The sequence below is a fragment of the Aquarana catesbeiana genome, linkage group LG13 (genome assembly GCF_042186555.1).
Source record: "Aquarana catesbeiana isolate 2022-GZ linkage group LG13, ASM4218655v1, whole genome shotgun sequence".
In the NCBI taxonomy this organism is placed as follows: Eukaryota; Metazoa; Chordata; class Amphibia; order Anura; family Ranidae; genus Aquarana; species Aquarana catesbeiana.
In genome coordinates this window covers 191,143,671-191,164,289 of record NC_133336.1, presented here as the reverse complement: position 1 = coordinate 191,164,289, position 20,619 = coordinate 191,143,671, and the positions used below count along the sequence as shown (strand labels likewise).

Genomic DNA, 20,619 nt, shown 5'->3' with positions numbered 1-20,619 from the left:
CGGGTGCCCCTGTCGTCGGTTGGGGGGGGGGAGGCCGGGTGCCCCTGTCGTCGGTTGGGGGGGGGGGAGGCCGGGTGCCCCTGTCGTCGGTTGGGGGGGGGAGGCCGGGTGCCCCTGTCGTCGGTTGGGGGGGGAGGCCGGGTGCCCCTGTCGTCGGTTGGGGGGGGAGGCCGGGTGCCCCAAGGGCTGGATAGAGGAAAGCAAAGACGAAGTTTGGAGACTCCTGTTCTACAGTATTGGTGTCAGTGGGAAATTTGGATCCTCTGGGGAGAACACGCCCTTAGATCATTGGTGTGTGTGGAATAGCATTTAATATCCATCTAACATGGACTGTCAGATCTTGTGCTCTGGTGGTGCCCGGTGATGATCAAGTATCGCGCTTAGAGGGAATACGGCTGCCTTTCAGATGTCTGAGCTTCTTGTTTTCAGTCTGTTCTTTGTTTACCTTCTTTTTCTTCATCTCCATCTTCTCCTCCTCCTTTCTCTGATCTGTTCCTTCTGCTCGGACTCTGCCTGTGTGGTCTTCTCGATGATTGCAAGATTATGAGATCTGAGGGCCAGAATAGCATGCCACTGTTAAATGTCCTCATCAGTGATTTAGAGAGTTGTATTGGCCACCATCACATGACAGACAGTCCTAGGGGAGCATCAATAAATATGATGTTTTACAGGTACCTCCTGGGTCTTGAACCTTTTGCTAGTAGCATGGGGATGATGGGGGAAGGGCCTTGTTGAAGCAAAGATGACCTCTAACATGCATTTCCCTCAGTGAACCTGTTACTTTGCTTGGCTCTGAGCAAACACTGGTTCACTTGAACATGGACAGGTCCTCCTTTATGTACTCTAGCCGTGAATGTATTGTTGGCCTGCCTCTCTCTCTCTTTGCTCCTGTAATCCTTCCCACAGCTTTGCCTCTAGAGGACTATAACCCCGTCTAGTATACAGAAGGTCACGTTCTGTCCCTGGCTGGCTGTGTTTTTGTGTATGTAAAGGCCCTGCTGGATTCCCAGGAATGCACAATGTAGCCGAGTCCCCGGCGCTGCTCTCTGTCTGACCTCTTTCTTGCAGCGTGTGCATCCAGGCTGACAGCTCACTATGGTGTATGTGCAGCGTGTCAGAATAACATGTATTGAGCACAGTCATCCTGGATTATGTGCTGCGCGGCTGCTCTTATCTCTTATCGCTATGGAAGCACAACTGTTAGTCTGTCATGTTGGCTGAGGTTGCCAGCGCTGGGAAAGCGGACATGGCCTAACCACTTGTAATAACGGCGGGGTGAGCCAAGAGCTGCTGCTGCTGGGCTTCAGGAGGCCTAACCTTCACTTGGGGTTTAAAAACTGCTCAGTAGCCAGGAAGAGAATCATATCTTAAAATGGGTCTTCTATGCATTTGTGTTTGAAATGTACATGTTCTAGTTTCCATTAGTAGGCTTTATAGGCTTTTATTTGTGCTAAAATTTACCCTTGGGCTCGGTTTCCACTAGTGCGTCTTGTCCTGCAACTTATCAGTCCCAAGTCATGCGCATGACAAGTCGTACCCCATGATTTCCAATGAGTACCGTTCATATCTGTGCGACTTCAAGTCGCAGCAACTTCAAAGTAGTCCCTGCACTACTTTGGTCCAACTTTGATACAATTTGAGGTCCATAGACCTCAAGAACACACTGGCATTGCTTCACATCGCATCAAAATCGCTGCAAAATCAGGCGACTTTGGGGTTGCAGTAGTGGAAACCTAGCCTTAGTGTGCCATTACTGTGGTGTATGCTCATCCGGTGAACACAAGTGGCTTTACTGAAGCACTTTGTCCTGGCATGGGCCACTGTCACGATCTTGAAGCCGGTTCAGAGCAATCAAGTGCAGACGTTACCGGAGAAAGTGTTTTTAAAGCTAGGTTCACACTAATGAAGTGTGGGAAACGCTGCGATCCGTGCGTGTTTCCTGCGTTCCAATTGCACTGCTCTTGTGATCCGCTGCTGGTGTTAACGTTTTTAAAGTGGTCGTAACCCTAAAAAAAATTATGCTGAGTCCTGTCCCTTTTTTACCCAAGATATAGCCCAGTGCTTTTGCAAGTATAAGGGGAAAAGGGGAGATTGGCCCTCACACAGACTATGGAAGAGCCAGACACTGAGGAGAGAGCTGGATGACGGAGGCTGGCACGTAAACTGACCACACTATCAGATCAGCAGCCACAATAAAACGTAGTCAGTTTACAAAGGGGAAGATAGGAACAGCCAGGTATTGTACAGCATGGAAAGGGACAATTTTCCCTTTCCATGTTGTACAATACCTGACTGATCCTGCCTGTTTCCCATCTTCCCCTCTGTAAACTGACTACGTTTTTATTGTGGCTGGTAATCTGATAGTGTGGTCAGTTTACGTGCCAGCCTCCGTCATCCAGCTCTCTCCTTAGTGACTGGCTCTCACACAGACTATGGAAGAGACAATCTCCCCTTTTCCTTATACTTTCCCAAGCATGACCTCAATCCAGGGATGTGCACAAGAGCAGATTGATAGCAGTGGCTCCATTGGCTCTTTCTGCTGTCAATCGAATGCTGTGACCAGGGGGCGGGCTGAGCCTCTTGATCTGTGTCAATAGGAACAGATTGGGCGGCTTGGAAACGAGCTTGCATGAGTGCCCCCATAGCAAGTGGCTTGCTATGGGGGCACTCGTGGGGGACTCAAGAAGTGGAGGTTTGGGGCTGCTGTGCCTTGTGTGACAGAAAGGGGGGCAAGTGCAAGCAGAAGTATTTTGAGGTTGTAGATCCCTTTTCAAATGGTATCTAAACAAAGAGCAAAAGTATGCATGTGTCCTGGTGTGACAACACGTACTGTATGGAGGAGCAGTGTTGTCACCCTCGGACAGGATGTGTAATAGGATCACACACCTCCCTCCTGCTCATCTTTACCTGTTTTACATTGGAATTCACTTGCCACGTACTTGTTCCAGGTCTGTCCCCCTGAAGTAGTATGGAATTCAGAGATGACCAGGCACCTGTCTGCATTATCTCCCTTTTTTATTTCTATCAGTACATTTTCCATTTAGTTTTGTGGTTTATTTTTGTGCTTCCTGAAAACCTCTCCCCTGTATTCCTTTCATTATTTCAGTTTGCAGCATCATGATGGCCGTTGTCGGTCTTTCCTCTTCCTGGCTGTGGCTTTTATTGCTGTCAGAGGAATTATTTGTGCCTTTGTTTTAGTATGATTGCAGCTTTACTCCGATTGGTGTAGGTGATGAAACTCCCAACAGGAAGCTGATCTATTCTATTTTAGTGCTGTGATCATTTTGGTGGCGGCTGAGCTTGGGAATGTGGAGCTCATAGAGCGTCTCATATATGTCTTGTATTATGTTGACTGTATATAACTCAAGTCTGTATGTAGTGAAGATCAGAATAAGTTCCAGCCTGTTGGGCCTCATGTACATTGCTGCTGGTAAACGGACTTTCAGAGGCAGTTGGCGGCTTTTTTTTTTTTTTTCCCAAGCTGCCCCTGAACTCATCCAGTGTTATCTTATGTGTACATGTACACAGGTTCGTTTAATGTTGTTTTTAGGCAGTTGCGTTTAGAGCCTTTCTTTTGAAGGCAAAAAAAAGAGTTCAGACGCTGAAGTTTCTGACGCTAAACATGGTACCAGCGTTTAACCACGTTTTTAAAGGTGCCCTTTTGTAAAAAAAACCCCAAAAATGATAACAAATGATGAAAAACCACTAAAATATTTTAAAAACTTGTAATTGCTTGCTATGCTTCATAGACCATTTTATATACCCTTAAGGAGCCCATGATCCAATCCAATACACCACTAGCATTGCTGTTGGCCAAAGTAGAAGAGGAATTTGACCTATATGTTAGATTTCAACCAGATGACTTCACCACCGACTTGATCAAACATGGTTGCATGAAATTTTAATATCTGACTTTTTTAAATTGCATTTTTCCCTCATGTTAAATTCTAGGTTGCTTCGACAATGGTTAGGGTTTTCCTCTTTTAAGAACAAGTTTAGAGTTTCTGGTAAGGGTTAGGGGTTTATGGTTAGGATTTTCCCCTTGAAGAACAAGTTGGGGTTAGGGTTTCTTATTAGGGTTAGGGTTTTCCCCTTTAAGAACAAGGTTAGGATTAGTATTTCCCATTAGGGATTCCCCTTGAAGAACAAGGTTAGGGTTTCTGGTCCTCGCATGTGATTTCCAATGTGTTTCCAGCCTCCTCTTTAGAAGAGGCTTCCTTCTGGGATGACAGCCATGCAGACCAATTTGATGCAGTGTGCGGCGTATGGTGTGAGCACTGACAGGCTGGCCACCCACCCCTTCAACCTCTGCAGCAATGCTGGCAGCCCTCATACGTCCATTTCCCAAAGACAACCTCTGGATATGATGCTGAGCATGAGCACTCAACTTCTTTGGTCGACCATGGTGAGGTCTGTTCTGAGTGAAACCTGTCCTGTTAAAACGCTGTATGGTCTTGGCCAACGTGCTGCAGATCAGTTTCGGGGTCTTGGCAATCTTCTTATAGCCTAGGCCATCTTTATGTAGAGCAACAATTCTTTTTTTCAGCTGCTCAGAGTTGTTTGCCATGAGGTGCCATGTTGAACTTCCAGTGACCAGTATGAGAGAGTGAGAGTGATAACACTAAATTTGACACACCTGCTCCTCATTCACACCTGAGACCTTGTAACACTAACAAGTCACATGACACCGGGGAGAGAAAATGGCTAATTGGGCCCAATTTGGACATTTTCACTTAGGGATGTACTCACTTTTGTTGCCAGCGGTTTAGACATTAATGGCTGTGTGTTGAGTTATTTGGAGGGGACAGCAAATTTACACTGTTATACAAGCTGTACACTCACTACTTTACATTGTAGCAAAGTGTCATTTCTTCAGTGTTGTCACATGAAAAGATAGAAGAAAATATTTACGAACATGTAAGGGGTGTACTTACTTTTGTGAGATACTGGGGCTGATTTACGAAAGCTGTGTGCCATCAGTAGAGGCGCACAGTGAGGCGCAACGCACATTTTCATATTTACAAAGAGCAAATCTCCCATTTACTATAGCGATCTCGGTGCACGGGAGAATGCAATCTGAAAAGATATATTGACAAAAATGTGAGGGGTGTACTCACTTTTGTGAGATACTGTGTGGTATGTATGTTCTTAGATAAGCATGTTATACTTGTTTTTGTACAGAGCAGCCCCGATCCTCTTCTGGGGTCATCTGTTGGTGTGCCCTTCACTTGTGCAAGCTCAATCCCGAGCCACCCTTTCTGTGTCTATAGACAGTGTGGTGCGGCACTGCTCCCTCGTCGCAGGGATTTGATTGGCAGGAGCCCATGCAAAGAGAGAATGCATTAAGATGGAGAAATATATGGAAAAAAAAAAAAAAAAACTTGAGCCTTTAGAACGACTTTAATGACAGATCAAGATGGCGGTACCCAGCAGGCATCTCAAGGCTTTTGGATGTCTTTAGGACATCTACATAACATGCATATATAATACAAGTTTTTTGGTTGTTGAAATGAATAACCTAGTGACAGTCTCTTTTATAAAAATCGAGTTGGCAGTGCAGATCCTGAATAGTCTTTAGCTTTTTCTGCATTTGTTTGTCCCCAGCTTCCCAGGAAACGATTGAAAGTGCTGCGATTTCATCTCCACATCAGACCTGACCTAGTTCTGAGACTGGCGGGGAAGATCTGTCCGGGGAGGGACCTTTGCAGGGGCTTATCCAACACACAGAACAAATTTCTGAACATCAAATAACTGGCAGATTAGAACTAGTTGGGGCTCGCTCTTACCTTACATAATGTTCTATGAAATACAGGGAAAGCATGCAATACAGAAGACTCTGCTCTGTGCAGTTCAAGGGCTTGTAAAGATTCTTGTTAAAAAATAAAAAAGTTATACTTACCACCTCCTGTGCAAGGGTTTTGCACAGATCCTCCTTTTCTAGGCTCCTCCTCTTCTTGAGTGCCCCCACAGAGCCAAGGTGACTCAAGGCTGTCAAGGTGACACCAGTGGAGAAGGTTGGTGAAGATCTCTTCATATGGAGACTCCATAGTAAAATCTCTTATTGGTGGGGTAGAGGAAGACTAGAGCCTCCCATTAGTTTCCTTATTCCTCTTATTTTCCTCCCACAACCATCAAGTATGGAATATGAATACTTACAATGGCACAAAATGGACAATAGTAACTATGCAAAAAGGAAAAAACCCCATACCTGCAATTCAGCTACAACTATTCCGCTACATAAGCGGGTTCTGCTTCCTGCTTTAGTAATGACAATGGTTTGGTCTTATCTTTCCTCTACATATGTGAGCATTGCAGCCACGTGATCGGATTAAAAAAAAGTGTTTTTATAATGGATTTTTTTTCTGCCTTTCCAATAAAGCACTTTTCTTTATAAAAAAAAAAAAAAAAAAATATGAGGAGTGGGTTGCAGTGTCGGTGTTGAAGGCTGGCGGGAGAATGGCCAGCACCACTTTGTCAGGGGCTGTGCTGGGGTGAAGTGCTGATGCGGCAGTTTATATTGGGTACAGCTGCCTGGGCAGACTCTGCCAGATGGCTAAGAATACTCGGCCTTTGAGTGCCTGGCAGACTGTAACGTTCTTCGTAATAAGATTCTCGCTGGCTGCAGCACAGGAAACTGTGATAGAGCCTGGAGAATGGAAGGCCTGTGCTTCTCATAGTAACCAATCAAATTCTAGTGCAGCTAAGAAAAGTTTATGCCTGTAAAACAAGTGTGAGGGGTGTGTGTGTGTGTGTGTGTGTTTTTTTTTTTTTTTTTTTTTTTTTTTTTTCTGGGACAATCACCGCTGAGAGTGGAATGAACTGTGCAATCGGTGGTCATGTGATCGATCAGTTCTCAGTCTTTAAAAAGGTTGTAAACCTCAGAGAAAAAAAATAAATAAACCTCTGCAAGACAAGGGCATAATGAGCTAGTAGGCGGCGTCTACTAGCTCATTATGACATACTGAACGAAGCTGTTGCAGCAGTCCTTGCACACCACTGAGACGGCTGACACTTTACCCGGAGTTTCTTACAGTTACCAGGTTAGAGTTAGAGGTGGTCTAGTGCTAGAATTATTGCTCTCCGCAAAAGCAGACAAAAATAACACAAGTCCCATCATGCCTCTGGGTGTCATGCTTGTGGCTGTCAGTCTTGCTATGCCTCATGGGACTTGTAGTTCTGCAACAGCTGGAGGTCCACTAAATGCATATCCCTGTTATAGAGGGATATTCTTTGTTCATATTTTATGTCTGAGGTTTACAACCACTTTAAGAGTCAGTTGGCCTCAATGGTGGTGATTTAGATACAGCTGGAACCTGGTGACCTGGGTCACTCCCTGGCTTCTTGGATGTTCCCAACAGTGAGCTCTTCCTTCCATAATTCCTGAGTCTTGCTGTACATTTTGGAGTTTGTTGTTTCTGCTCCTGGTTTTGGCACTGTCTCCTCCTGGGTGACACTTTTTTTGGTCTACGGGGGCCTCCCGAATTATCTCAGGGCCAGTATAGAGGTGGACCAAGGTTGGGACCAGGCATAGACTTTCTAAGATGGTCTTCTTTTCGGCTCTATGGAGCAGATTGTTGGGAGCAGAGGACGCTCGTCTTTGCATAACTTTATGTTCTTGTGGCCCCGTGTTTGATATTCGGCCACCTCTGTAGGTCCTGCTTTGTGTTTAGGAGAGGATACCCTCGCTGTTCAATGTATTCTGAACCTAAAATTAGCTCTGGAAGCCAAGCAAACACCTATAAAATGGACATCTACATAATGTGTTACGTAATACAAAGGATCGCTTCATGGTGATTAGTGTGGCTCTTCTCTTCTTGGCCTACTACTTTATAGCTTAATATAATTACAGCTTGTTCACGGGAAGAAAAGATTTCCCTTACTTGTTTTAATATTGCAAGTAAGGCAGGCTATAGATGATGCAATTTTTCTTTCCGGCAGCCACGGGGTTGCAGGAAAGCAAATCTCTCCGTTTCCCCCATCAACACAGTCCCTGATGATTGGGGGAGGGGAAGTCTCTCCTGTGGGGCCATTCCTGCTGGGGGGACACGGTGATTGTTAGTTAGCAGCTATAATTGCCGGAAATAATCGCATGTAAAAAAGCAGCATGCTGGTTGTAACGAAGTCGATCGCTGATTCTATCTGGGTATAATCCGCCTGCCTATAGATTGCTTTTGATTCTTGGCCGGTCTCTGCTGATCAGGCCGGGATTTGAACAATCTATGGCCGGCTTTGGGCAAAACCTTTTTGGTTTTTGATAGTGGAGAAGTATTAGAACACCTGTCAGGTTTTTATTGCTGTTTGTTCCACCCGTTGAAATGGATGTAAATGTGAAATTTGAACAAAGCATATCCCTCTATAGCAGGGCTATGCAATTAGTGGACCTCCAGCTGTTTCAAAACTACTAATACCATCATGCTTGTGGCTGTTAGCCTTGCTATGCCCCATGGGACTTGTAGTTCTGCAACAGCTGGAGGTCCTCTAATTGTATATCCCTGCTCTATATCAGTGAAGGTGAACCTTGACACCCCAGATGTTTTGGAACTACATTTCCCATGATGCTCAGTTACACTACAGAGTGCCTGAGCATCATGGGAAATGTAGTTCCAAAACATCTGGGGTGCCAAGGTTCACCATCACTGCTCTATAGTGTATATTTGTCTCAATCCAGAGCACTAAGGCTGAACATACATTGTACAATTATTTATTTATTTTTTTTGATTTGCCAAAACCATGTAATATGAGGTCAAACCTAAACCCTTTCAATTTTGTATGCAGTCAGTCAGGCCCTTGAACGACACAGTTGGATAAATCTAAAGGAAATTGAACAAGAAAATTGTATAATATATTACCAACTTGAGTGTGATTTCTCTCTGCTGTCAGCATGAATCGATTCTGACAAGTTTCCCTGACGCCAAGAGAAAAATGGTGACAAGGGAGGGATATCCAGCTGATTTGACAGCCTCAGATCTGTTCCTGTGATCTCTGTGAGGTGGAGGGCTTTCCTTTTTCCTAACCTCACACTTTGCAGAGCTCAGTCAGCTCTCCGCCCCCTGCTTTCTGAAAGCTCAGACAAGCTTTATAAATTCAGCACTTTGAACGGGTGAAGAGAAGAATGCAGACAAACGGGTACACCTTTTATGTAGGAGGATTTGTTTCTTATCTGTGTATCACTTGACACCAGTCACTTCTCTGGGTATATTGAAGGGTTTACAATCACTTTAAGGGAGGATTCGTCTTATTCCATTTTGTCCTGGTGACAAAAAGGGGGAAAAAATCCAAAATTTAGAGTGGTAAACAGAACAGGAATAGAGGGGGGAATCTAAAGGGGGGGGGGTCCTCTCACTTTGAAGGGAGTACCTACGGGGGGGGAATCTAAAGGGAGTACCTATACCGGGTTGCTTTGCCATCACTTCCTGTTCTGGGGAGAAAAGGAACGATGACCTTTCTCTGGTGAAAGGGACCTTGCGGCGGTATGCAGGGACCTATGACGTTATAGACTGTAGTAGGACTGCCCCAGAGACCTTTATCACACTTGTAGTCGCAGTCTGTTCTAGCACTGAATGAATGAGGTCTCTCGGGGTCAAAGCTACAAATCTGCAGCATGGAGTACACAGGTGTGCCGCTCTTTGTTCTTTCTATCAGCAGAGGATCTATAAAAGCATACAAGCACACCCATTGCCCTCAGGAGACTCCCTCCTAGTACAGCAAGATTATCGCCAACTCCACTGCAAGAGGCTTATGACTTTAACACCCTGTAAAATGTCATCACCGAGCCGTAAAACAGATTTACACAGAAGCCAACGTGACTGGGCAGCCCGTCCCCAACGCAGCCAGGAGCTTGTATGTGTCAGATCAATGGAGCGACGTCTTCCTAGGCCCCGCCACCGCCGCTTCTAGAAATCGCTCAGCCTGTAACCACTTCAGTGCCAGTCAGTCATACCCCATCATTAGCAGGCTGCTCTCTGCAAACTGAAAAAAAATTCTACCTTGCCCCCCCTCTTGCCCCCCCCCTCTTGCCCCCCCCCTCTTGCCCCCCCCCTCTTGCCCCCCCCTCTTGCCCCCCCTCTTGCCCCTCTCTTGCCCCTCTTTCGTAACAGTTTTGGACTAATACAGATCACGCCCTTCTTCAAAACGTCATGCCTAATGAAGACGGGCGTGATCTGTATTAGTCCGAAACTGTTACTACTATGACTGCCTGTATATTTCGGATGTTTTAATATTTTCATTAAAACACTTTTTCGTGCAGCAATCCCTCTTTTTTGTTTGTGTGATATATTTATATAATTTTATATTATACAACTTATGTTCTAATGCAGTCAGCAAGTGGTTAAAGAGTCCCTGTTACCATACTGGAAACAAAAAATAAAGCGGAGCCACCATGCCATGGCACCCATGCTTTTCAAGTATAACGAAGGACAAAACCTTTCTTCTTTTTTATTGATGGAGTGCAGATGTATTAGAACATCTGTCAGTTTTTATTGCTGCCTTGTGCCGCCCCCCCCCCCCCCCCCCCCCCCCAAATTTATAGAGAACCTCAAAGCAATACAATTGCACGTTCCTGCACAAACGGCTGTATCTTCGATTGGGTGCTGAAATGATCAACGGCTGGAACTGACTGCAATCCATGAGAAGGAAGTGTCACACGCCTGACGAAGGGGTCCTGCGTAGCTCCGAAATGTCGCTTTTTTTTTTATTTTTTGATACTATGATTCAAGTTTTGGAGATCCTGGGGTGTTGGTGACACTTCCTTCCAATTTTATAGAAATTCACCAGCTGTGTCCTGTTTACCGTTATCAAAAGTTAAAAAAAATCCCACGTTTTGGAGGTCAGAAGAGTAAGTAGAGGGGGATTCTTCCAATGGGGGACACTAGTTCTGGAGACACTCCGGGATTCTCGCAATTTTGCAGGGATTTCTTCTCGCTTCCAGTTTTGGCTATGGGACAGGAAGTGATGGGAAATGTCCCATATGGGACACAGATGGCAAAAAAAAAAAAAAAAAAAAAGCTGACGGGTTATAACCTTCTCTTACTCCAACATGAAAATACGTTTTCCCTCTAGTTTATTCAGTAAAGACAGTCAAAATGGCAAACAATCGAATAGCCAAAAATTCCCTTCAAATTTGATTTTGGACTCCATTTTATATCCGATTTATTCAATTTTGAGTATTCGCCCGAGTAGAAAATTAATTATTGATCATGTTGCATCGATTGGCACGCTGAGATGCTTTGTTAATTTGATTTGTGTTTTCGATTGATCTGAATGAGATTGCATAGTGGAAATGCAGCTGCCATTGATGAGTTGTGATTGTATCTTCCAACTATCAACTTATATCCACTTCCCTTTTAATTGAATGGGCTGTAGACTATAATTTGATTTGGCTCCATTCTCTTGTATGACTTGTCCTCAGACATAAAACTTGCATGACAAGTCGTTCTCCATGTTTTCCAATGATAACCATTTATATATGCGAGACTTCAAGGTGCAGCAACTTCAGAGTAGTCCATGCACTACTTTTGGTCTGACTTCCATGCAACTTGAGGGCCATAGACTTAAATGTCAACCCTCCAAAAGTTGCTTTAAAGTTGTACCTGAATGTTATACAATGCAACAGTTGTCCGTTTAACATTGGTCAAAGCCAAAGACGTGTCCAAGTTGCACCCATCCAAAGTTGCACTCCTAATTCGGCACAACTTTGGAGCCGTACAAGTGTGAATGGAGCCTTATTCTTACCGGGAGAGATCAATTGGAAAAATAGAACAATTGTTAATTGAAGTGTGTATGTCCTCCATAATGGCAGCCATTTTTTGTACCTGCCCTCTGACGGGTGGGGAAGTGGAATGTTTGCTCTCTTGTAGAACTCCAGGTGCTGATATGACACTTCCTGCTGATGAATGGCGCGTCCACTTTGGTTTCTCCTGTCGCCTTCCAGTTCCATCACCTGTGGGGGGAAAAAAGTCTGTAGCTGCCACTCGCCTGTCCCACAATCCAGCGGTGTCGCCCGCTGTCTTCATTCACTCCCTGGCGCCGGCATCTTCACTATGGGCACCTGGCTGTGACAGCTTGCGGTTTCACAGCCGGAAGCCCACTGCACATCATGAATTGTGAATGCAGTCTTCTGGGGCCCGTCTGTGTCCCAGAAGACTGCACGGGGGTAGGGAGGAGAACTTCCGTTTCCGACCGCCGCGGTCGGAACGGAAGTGGGAAGCAGGTACTTGTTATAATATGGCATCTGCTGACAGGTTCTCTTTTAAATGCATAGTCTATAGTCTCTGCTTGGATTCCTAGCTGACCTCAAGAGCCAGGATTAGGGGCCCTCCAGCTGTTGTGGAACTACATTTCCCATAAGGCATTGCAAAGCTGGCAGTTTATCCGCTTGCCGACCACCTCACGCACATATACTGCGGCAGAAGGGCTCGTACAGGCAAAATCACGTACCTGTACGTTCCCCTTTAAGAGGCGTCAGCGGGTGTGCCCGCGGCAAGCTCCGTGAGTCGATTCGCGGGTCCCGCGGACTCAAACGCCTCGGGGATACCCGCGATCACCTCACGGGGAGGAAGAACGGGCAGATGCTGATGTAAACAGCATCTCCCCATTCTGCCTAGTGACAGTGTCACTCGATCTCTGCTCCCTGTCATCAGAGCGGAGATCAGTGACGTCACATACACAGCCCATCCCCCTGACAGTAATCACTCCCTAGTACTGATTTAACCCCTCCCCGCCCCCTAGTGGTTAACCCCTTCACTGCCAGTGTCATTTACACAGGAATCAGTGCAATTTTATAGCACTGATTGCTGTATAAATGACAATGGTCCCAAAAATATCCGATGTGTCCGCCATAATGTCGCAGTCACGATAAAAATCGCTGATCGCCGCCATTTAAAAAAAAAAAAATTTTAATAAAAATGCTGGAGGGCCCCTAATCCTGGCTCTTGAGGTCAGCTAGGAATCCAAGCAGAGACTATAGACTATGCATTTAAAGAGAACCTGTCAGCAGATGCCCAATTATAACAAGTACCTGCTATCCTCTATTTTGTAAACGCTATAACTTGCGCAAACTGATCAATTGCTTATTGCGATTTTTACCAAAAATATGTAGAAGAATACGTATCGGCCTAAACTGAGGAAAAAAATTGTTTTAAATATTTTTGGGGGATATTTATTATTGTAAAAAATATGTGTTTTTTTTTCAAAATTGTCGCTCTATTTTTGTTTATAGCGCAAAAAATAAAAACCGCAGAGGCGATCAAATACCACCAAAAGAAAGCTCTATTTGTGGGGGGAAAAAAAGGATGTCAATTTTGTTTGGGAGCCACGTTGCACGACCGCGCAATTGTCAGTTAAAGCGACGCAGGGCCAAATTGCAAAAAGTGCTCTGGTCAGGAAGGGGGTAAATTCTTCTGGGGCTGAAGTGGTTAAAATTACTCCCAGAGGCATGATGGGACTTGTAGTTCTGAGGCAGCTGGAGGGCCCCAGGATGCCTGCCCCCTGCTCTAGAGTAATAATCAGCAGTGTGTGTTGAAGCTGCAGCCCGATGCCAGTCCCCGTCCTCGCTCCCTCTTTGTGAATTTTTTTTTTTCTTTGCTCAGACAGGCAAGAAAAACATTGGTTTCCTGCCCGCCGCCTGCTGGCTTTGATCAGCGGCAGAGCGCGATTTATTCCTCCTGACAGCCTTCCTAAGACTGGACACATCACAGCTCCCAGTTTTCTGCACCCTCTCCATCTCTCTCTAACCGTTTTTCCTGAACTGTTAGAATACGCCATGAAGTTCTGTAATGCGATTAGCGCTCTGGAGGTGCCGCCGTCCACAATGGATTTGTAATGATTCCGCCAGCAATAAAGCTTTGCGCTGCCATCATATTAACGCCTCCGTGACCTTGTTTAGTATGTAGCCCGTGGGTGTGGAATGACACACATGCTCTGAATGACGTGTACCCACGCTGTGCCAGTGAGCGCCACACAATGAGCTTTGTTTGGTACTCCGGGCCAAGAGTGACATTATCAACCAACCAAGTCCAGAGAACTTGGAGTTTACTATAAAAATGAGAAATCAGTTGTGTCGTGCTACAATCTGAACTGTAAGGCCTCATGCACATTGGATGTTAGAATAACATTATAAAAGCGCCAGTGGCTTTGCAGTGAGTTTTTCAACGTTTTTTTGCAATAGCATTTTTTAGCGTGGGGTGGCTTTTTTTTTTTTTTTTTTCCCCCCCTGTTGGTTTCTGACCTAGCCAAATGTGCTACATCCTAGAAGCCTTCAAGAGGAGGGTTTTCTCAGTTAAGCACACCATGTCTGAGCTCAGGGCTGATGGATTCCAGGAAGTAAATACATGAATCCTCCTCTGCCATTAGTCAAGATGGCCAGAAATTCTAGGGGGTGATTTTTCAGCTAAATTAACTACACAGGGACAATGTAAAAATGAAGCACTTACAGACCAGTAGATGACAGGCTTTTTTTTTTTTTTTTTTTTGTGATACAGCACTGCGTCGTTTTTAACTGCCAATTGCGCGGTCGTGCAACACTGTACCTGAACAAGATTGATGTCCTTTTCTTTTTTTTCCCACAAATAGTTCTTTATTTTTGGTGGTATTTGATCACTTTTTATTTATTTTTTTGCCCTATAAACAAGAGTGGCAATTTTCAGAAGACCAATTTTTTTTTTTTTTTTTTTTTTGCTATAATGTAAACAACTAATTTCTTCATCAGTTTTAGGGCATATGTATAATGCTACATATTTTTTTTTGTAAAAAAAAAAAAAATCACAATAAGCGTTTATTGGTTTGCGCAAAAGTTATAGTGTCTACAAAATAAGTGATAGGTTTATGGCACATGTTTTTTACTAGAAATGGCAGTGATCACCGTATATACTCACGTATAAGCTGAGTTTTTTTCAGAACGTTTTTTCCCAGTTTTTTGTGGTAAAATTAGGTGGGTCGGCTTATACGTGTGTGTGTATGTGTATGTGTATGTGTATATATATATATATATATATATATATATATATATATATATATATATATATATATATATATATATATATATATATATATATATATATATATATAAATAAAAATATATATATATATATATATATATAAATTTTATTTTTTACTCTTGGTTTTTGGGACCTTTGACAGTGATCAGTGTTATAAAAATGCACCAATTATTGTATAAATGTCACTGGCAGGGAAGGGGTTAACACTAGGGGGTGATCAAGGGTTAAATGTGTCCCCTAGGGAGGTGTTTCTGACTGGAGGAGGGGGAGAGAGCGGTTGTTCCTAATCACTAGGAACAGCAGATCTTTCTCTCCTCCTGTCAGAATGGGGATCTGTCAGTTTACTTTGACAGATCCCTGTTCTGGCTCTTTCCTGAGATTGCGGGTGGCCGGACAATGCGGCCATGTGCATTGGGTTCCCCGCCTGCTATGGCTCTTAAAGGAGCCGACGTACAGCTATGGCGGTTCAGTGGAAGGAGCTGACCAGCCGCCATCATAATGCGGCAGGTTGGCTCCTTCCACTGAATTGCCATAAGTGGTTAAAAGTAATGAAATTAAAAAAATAAGTTTTTAAAGGTTTTTGCAGTTGTGCATGCACACATAGGTCACTCCCACATATCTAAACAGTGTTTGCGCCACACATGTGAGGTATCGCTGTGAACGTTACAGCGAGCGCAAGAATTCTAGCGCTAGACGTCCTCTGTAACTCTAAAATGGTAATCTGTATTAAAAAAAAAAAAAAAATCACCTATGGAGATTTTTAAGTACCATAGTTGGGCGCCCTTCCGAGGGCATGCGCAATTTTATAGCATGACATGTTGAGTACCTATTTGCGTGGTGTAAAATCGTTTCATATTTTTGTTTTCATGCTACATGAATAATCTGCCCTTACTCAAGATGGCCATGGCCAGAGATGCTAGGGGGGTATTTTTTTTCAAGGTGATTTCTCTGCAAAATAAAGCATGAGTGAGACATGGATGGATGGGGGAGTCTACGTTGAATCTTATGCAAGGACACATAGCGATCAATTGCTCACTTCTCTCCATATAGTTGTGAATGGTGAGCACTATAAAAAAGATAATGTATTTTTATGCACCACAACATACTGCACACCGCATTGTAACATAACTTTGTGCATAGAATTAAATGTAGGGTGACAGTTAAAAAATAAAAAAAACTGCAGTTTGCTCTAGCATTGCATTACTGCTCCCACCTTTTGTAGCCCAATCCACGTGTTTTAGCACAGGCTGGGGTGAATGAACCCTCATATATTAGAGGAAATTTGCAGTGATGCATTCCTTACAGGGTCAACATTGTAGATTCTGACTGGTGTAAGTCCTGTGTGTCTCTGAAGGAAAAAGTCTTCTTGCATTGTCTGATCTTCAATGCAGCTCTCCTGTCACTTAACGTCTCAGCGCTTTGTATTAGCCTGCTGCCACAGGCTCATTGGATTTGTACTCTATTTTTATTCCATGCCAGCATCATGACTTTTTTTTTTTTTTTGTCTCCTCAGATTGATGAAATCCTTGAGCCAGCTGCTAAGCCCACATCTATGAAATACCAAGTGTTCTTCTTCGGCACACACGAAACGTAAGTGGTTTATAAAGACCCCTTTTTGTATATAAGCCTTGATGGTGAGCAAATTCAGAATGGAAGGGTTCAGTGTTGGCCGTAAAATAGAGTCGGGTCCTGTAGGCCACCAGTCAGGACTTTTTGTGTGTGTTTGTTAGTTTTTTTTTTTTTTCATTTTTTTTTATTTTTGCTCTTGGTTAGTAGTAGTGTTGCTTTGCCTTTTTATGCATTGCTGTGTGTGCTGTAATTCCCTTGCATTTTCTTCCTAATAAGAGCAGAAATGTTAACCACTTGCCGACCGCCTAACTGGGAAAATACCTCATTGGTTAGGTGTTTAATACCGGGGTTTTGGCTGCAGCTAGATGCCTTAAGCTGCCCGTTGGTTCTCGGGCTTACCTGGTTGATTGTGAAGCCCAGGCCACAGATGAACAGAGAAAGATTGCCTCCGCTCATCTCTATGGCCTAGGACAGTGATGGCGAACCTTGGCACCCCAGATGTTTTGGAACTAAATTTCCCATGATGCTTGACTACACTGCAGAGGGCCTGAGCATCATGGGAAATGTTGTTCCAAAACATCTGGGGTGTCGAGGTTTGCCATCACTGGTCTAGGAGGACCGGAGCGATCTCATAACGTCACTTGCGGTTCACGGCCAATGAAAACGAGCCACCAGCCCCCGCCCCACCCTTTCCATTGTAGAGGAGAGATGTGGGGTCTTATTGACTCAAGATATCTCTATAAAGAGGACCTGTCATGCTTTGTCACAAGTGATGTTTTGTGACAGCAATAGAAGTGAGTGCACACATAGGTCACGCCCACATATGCAAACTGTTCGCACCACACATGTGAGATATGACAGTAACGCGAGAGCAAGAATCCTAGCGCTAGACCTCTAAACTGGTTTAAAGCGTTGCCAATGGAGATGTTTAGTGCCATTCCACTAGCATGCGCAATGTTGAAGCATGACGTGTTTGGTATCTATTTGCGCAGCGTGACCCCTTTCCTTTTTTTTTTTTTTTTTTTTTTTTTTTTTTTTTTCATACATACACATTATGAAGGGGGAGCTGGGTACATTTGCTCTGAAGCAGATGGGATTTTTATTTTTTTGCTTTGGCTGACTGCACTTGTGTAATATTACTTCTGTTGATCTGTGGCTTTTTTTTTTTTTTTTTTTTTTTCCTCTTTAGAGCATATCTTGGTCCCAAAGACATCGTTCTATACGAAGAGACAAAAGCTAAGTATGCAAAGGCAAACAAGAGGAAAGGGTTTACCGAGGGCCTTTGGGAAATTGAGAATAACCCAACAGTCAAAGCATCTGGATACCAGGTACTACAACCCTTCCTGAGCCCTCGCACTGTTGCAATGTTCTGGTATTTTGTTCCCAAGATCAAAGGCTTTGTGTGGTGTGTGTGTGTGTGTGTGTGTGTGTGGGGGTTTTTTTTTTTTTTTTTTTTTTTTTTAATGTATGTAAACTCAAATGTAATATATGCTAGCTTACCTCTTTGCTGCGGTGGTTAGATTTGTTTCCTTCCTATGCTGTCTTTCTTTCTTTTAACTTAACCTGGTGATCTTGCCAGTAACTGTGGAGTGTCCTTCCCATTCTAGGGTGACAACGCTCTGACTTTGTGGAAACAGCTTTGTCACCCTGTAATGCTTGTTCCTGTGTTGACTATAGGCTAATACACAGCTGTATGTCCAGAATGATTCGGTTCTTGTAGAGCCCTGCATGTATCTACAGCAGTAGTCAAGATAGAGCTGGCAACATTATGAATGTGCACTTGGGTATATAAACAGCTGGGAGCCTCTAGGAAGGGGGGGGGGGGGTTGGGTCACAGGAAGCATCTGCATCTATGGTTGCCCTCAAATCGCTGGTTGTATCTGTAAGACTAGATGTCCAGAGCAACCCACCTTCAGAAGTTAAGAATCCCTTACATCAGGGGTCTCAACGTTCTAAACAAAGGACCAATTTACTATAATTTAGACCATGGGTGCTCAACCTGTGGCCTCCTAGCTGTTGTGAAACTCCAAGTCCCGCCATGCTTGTACCGGTCAGCCTTGCAATGCCTCATGGGACTTGTGGTTCTGCAACAGCTGGAAGTCCACAAGTTGAGACACCCATGCTTTAGACTTTAGGGCGGCTGGACTGTTTCCAGCAGGAGCATAACTTTTTTTTATTTTTCTGGTACCAGTGGGAATGAACAGTGCACCAGCTTTTGGTATTTGGGGGTTGCTGTCAGTGGGAGAAATAGCACCTCATTGTCAGGATAGTGTCTCATGTCAGTGGGATAAATGGTGTCCAATGGGCCAGATTAAGTCAAGAAAAGGGCTGCAGTTTTGAGACCCCTGCCTTATATCGCAGTTCACCCTCCTTACCTTGTGCTGCTAGAAAAAAGCTGGAGCAGAACCGGGAAGCAGTAAGTGTAGGGTCTGGAGGAGGGCTGCAGTAAGCGGCCAATCCGCTGTTAGCAAGTCAGGTGGAGACTGGGGGGTGCTGCAGCTCCATGGGGAAGCGCAGGATCTGTAGGAGTTCTGTTCTCTGCCACCGACTGCTGAGACCAATTAGGGGGGCACAGCTGGAGAGGTGTGATAATAAAATGGCCTGGTGAGCCTTGTGTTTGACACGTGTGCTCTAGGAGTAGAGCCTGAATTTTTAAAGCAGAACTGAAGACTTTTTTTTTTTTTTTCCTTCATTCATAATCTGGCCATACTAACCTGCTGTAAAATTTGACATGTTTTAAAATACAATTTACATTTAACCTCCTAATTTTCAGCATATTTTAGATTGTGTACAGATCAAAACTAACCACACAGATGTATTTGTCTGACCCCCTTTCTACTCGCCTGACTTTTGTGATCGTTTTCTGGCCACAAATATAACTTTCACGGTTTTGTTTCTTTTCAGCCTACTTCCCGGAAGAAAGGAGCTAAAGCTGGAGCTAAAGGTTCTAAAGATGGAGACAAGGTATTCACTTTTTTTTATTTTTTTATTTTTTTTTTTATTTTTATGTACACACATTCTTTAAAAAAAAATCTGTTTGGACATATATAACATATAAACACACCACAGGAGAGGTAGAGTTCCCTATGCAAGTTCATGTAATTTAATGGGTGCATAAATAGTCCCATGCTGCATGTAGGTAAGTCCTACCTTATATATGGGTGAAGGAAATCCTGATTGACAGATTGGTCCCAATTGGGGATGCTGATGGTAGAGAATGCAACCTTTTTGGTCAAGGTTTGCAAGGTGGTGACCTGGCCTCAGGCTCTGGAGGACATGGAGTGTATTAGGGGACATTCCCAACTCGTAGTCAGAAATGAGGATTCCATGGCAATTGAAGGTGGGTAAACACAAGAGGGAGGGTGGTTGGTTGAAGAACGGGGAGGAAATTGTGTGTGTGAAGGTGATCATTTGTAAATTTGGCGCATTTCCTATGTGGCGTACTTCGAAAGTCCAGGCCAGTTGCCAGTATACGAGATACAGCCAAAACACAGGGGTGAGGACTCTGAAAGGAGTAGACCCTGCCCAGGTGTGGTGGGAAATGTGTGTCTCCCACCACACCTGGGCAAGGTCTACCCCCCTTCAGAGTCCTCACCCTCTGTATTTTGGCTGTATCTCGTATACTGGCAACTGGTCTGGACTTTCGTAGTACACCACATAGGAAATGTGCAAAATTTACAAATAATGAGCACTTTCCATACCAAAAAAAACAACTATTTTTGGTCCCGGTTCACAATGGTGCGATGCGGGAACTCTGTGAATCCACTGCGGGTTTCCGCATCACACCTGACTCGCAATCTGAACTGCTGGGAATGTCAATACTATGTTAATGACACCCCCATTTCAGTTCACATATTGCACTGCGAACTCACAGTTCGAACATGAATTGGATCGCATGATCTGATTCTGGTTCGGACTAAAAAAGGGTCCTGTGCGAGTTTGGTCCGAATGCGATGCAAATTCATCCTTTCTATCTGTATGGTTGAAATCGCATCGCACAGACATTGCATGTGATTTGCACTGCGGTGTGAATCCCATGTGATCTTGCAGAGCGCAC

General features: G+C 44.2%; 1 protein-coding gene across 2 annotated transcripts in view; it reads left to right on the top strand.

Moving 5' to 3' along the window:
- The window catches only part of LOC141116930 (uncharacterized), a 45,455-nt gene that overhangs the window by 10,171 nt on the left and 14,665 nt on the right, over window positions 1–20,619 (top strand). For both annotated transcript variants that reach the window (XM_073609436.1, XM_073609435.1), the window contains exons 2-4: window positions 16,507–16,583; window positions 17,752–17,890; window positions 19,467–19,526. In XM_073609436.1, coding sequence (XP_073465537.1) covers window positions 16,507–16,583; window positions 17,752–17,890; window positions 19,467–19,526 — 276 coding nt within the window. The remainder of the gene's footprint in view (window positions 1–16,506; window positions 16,584–17,751; window positions 17,891–19,466; window positions 19,527–20,619) is intronic.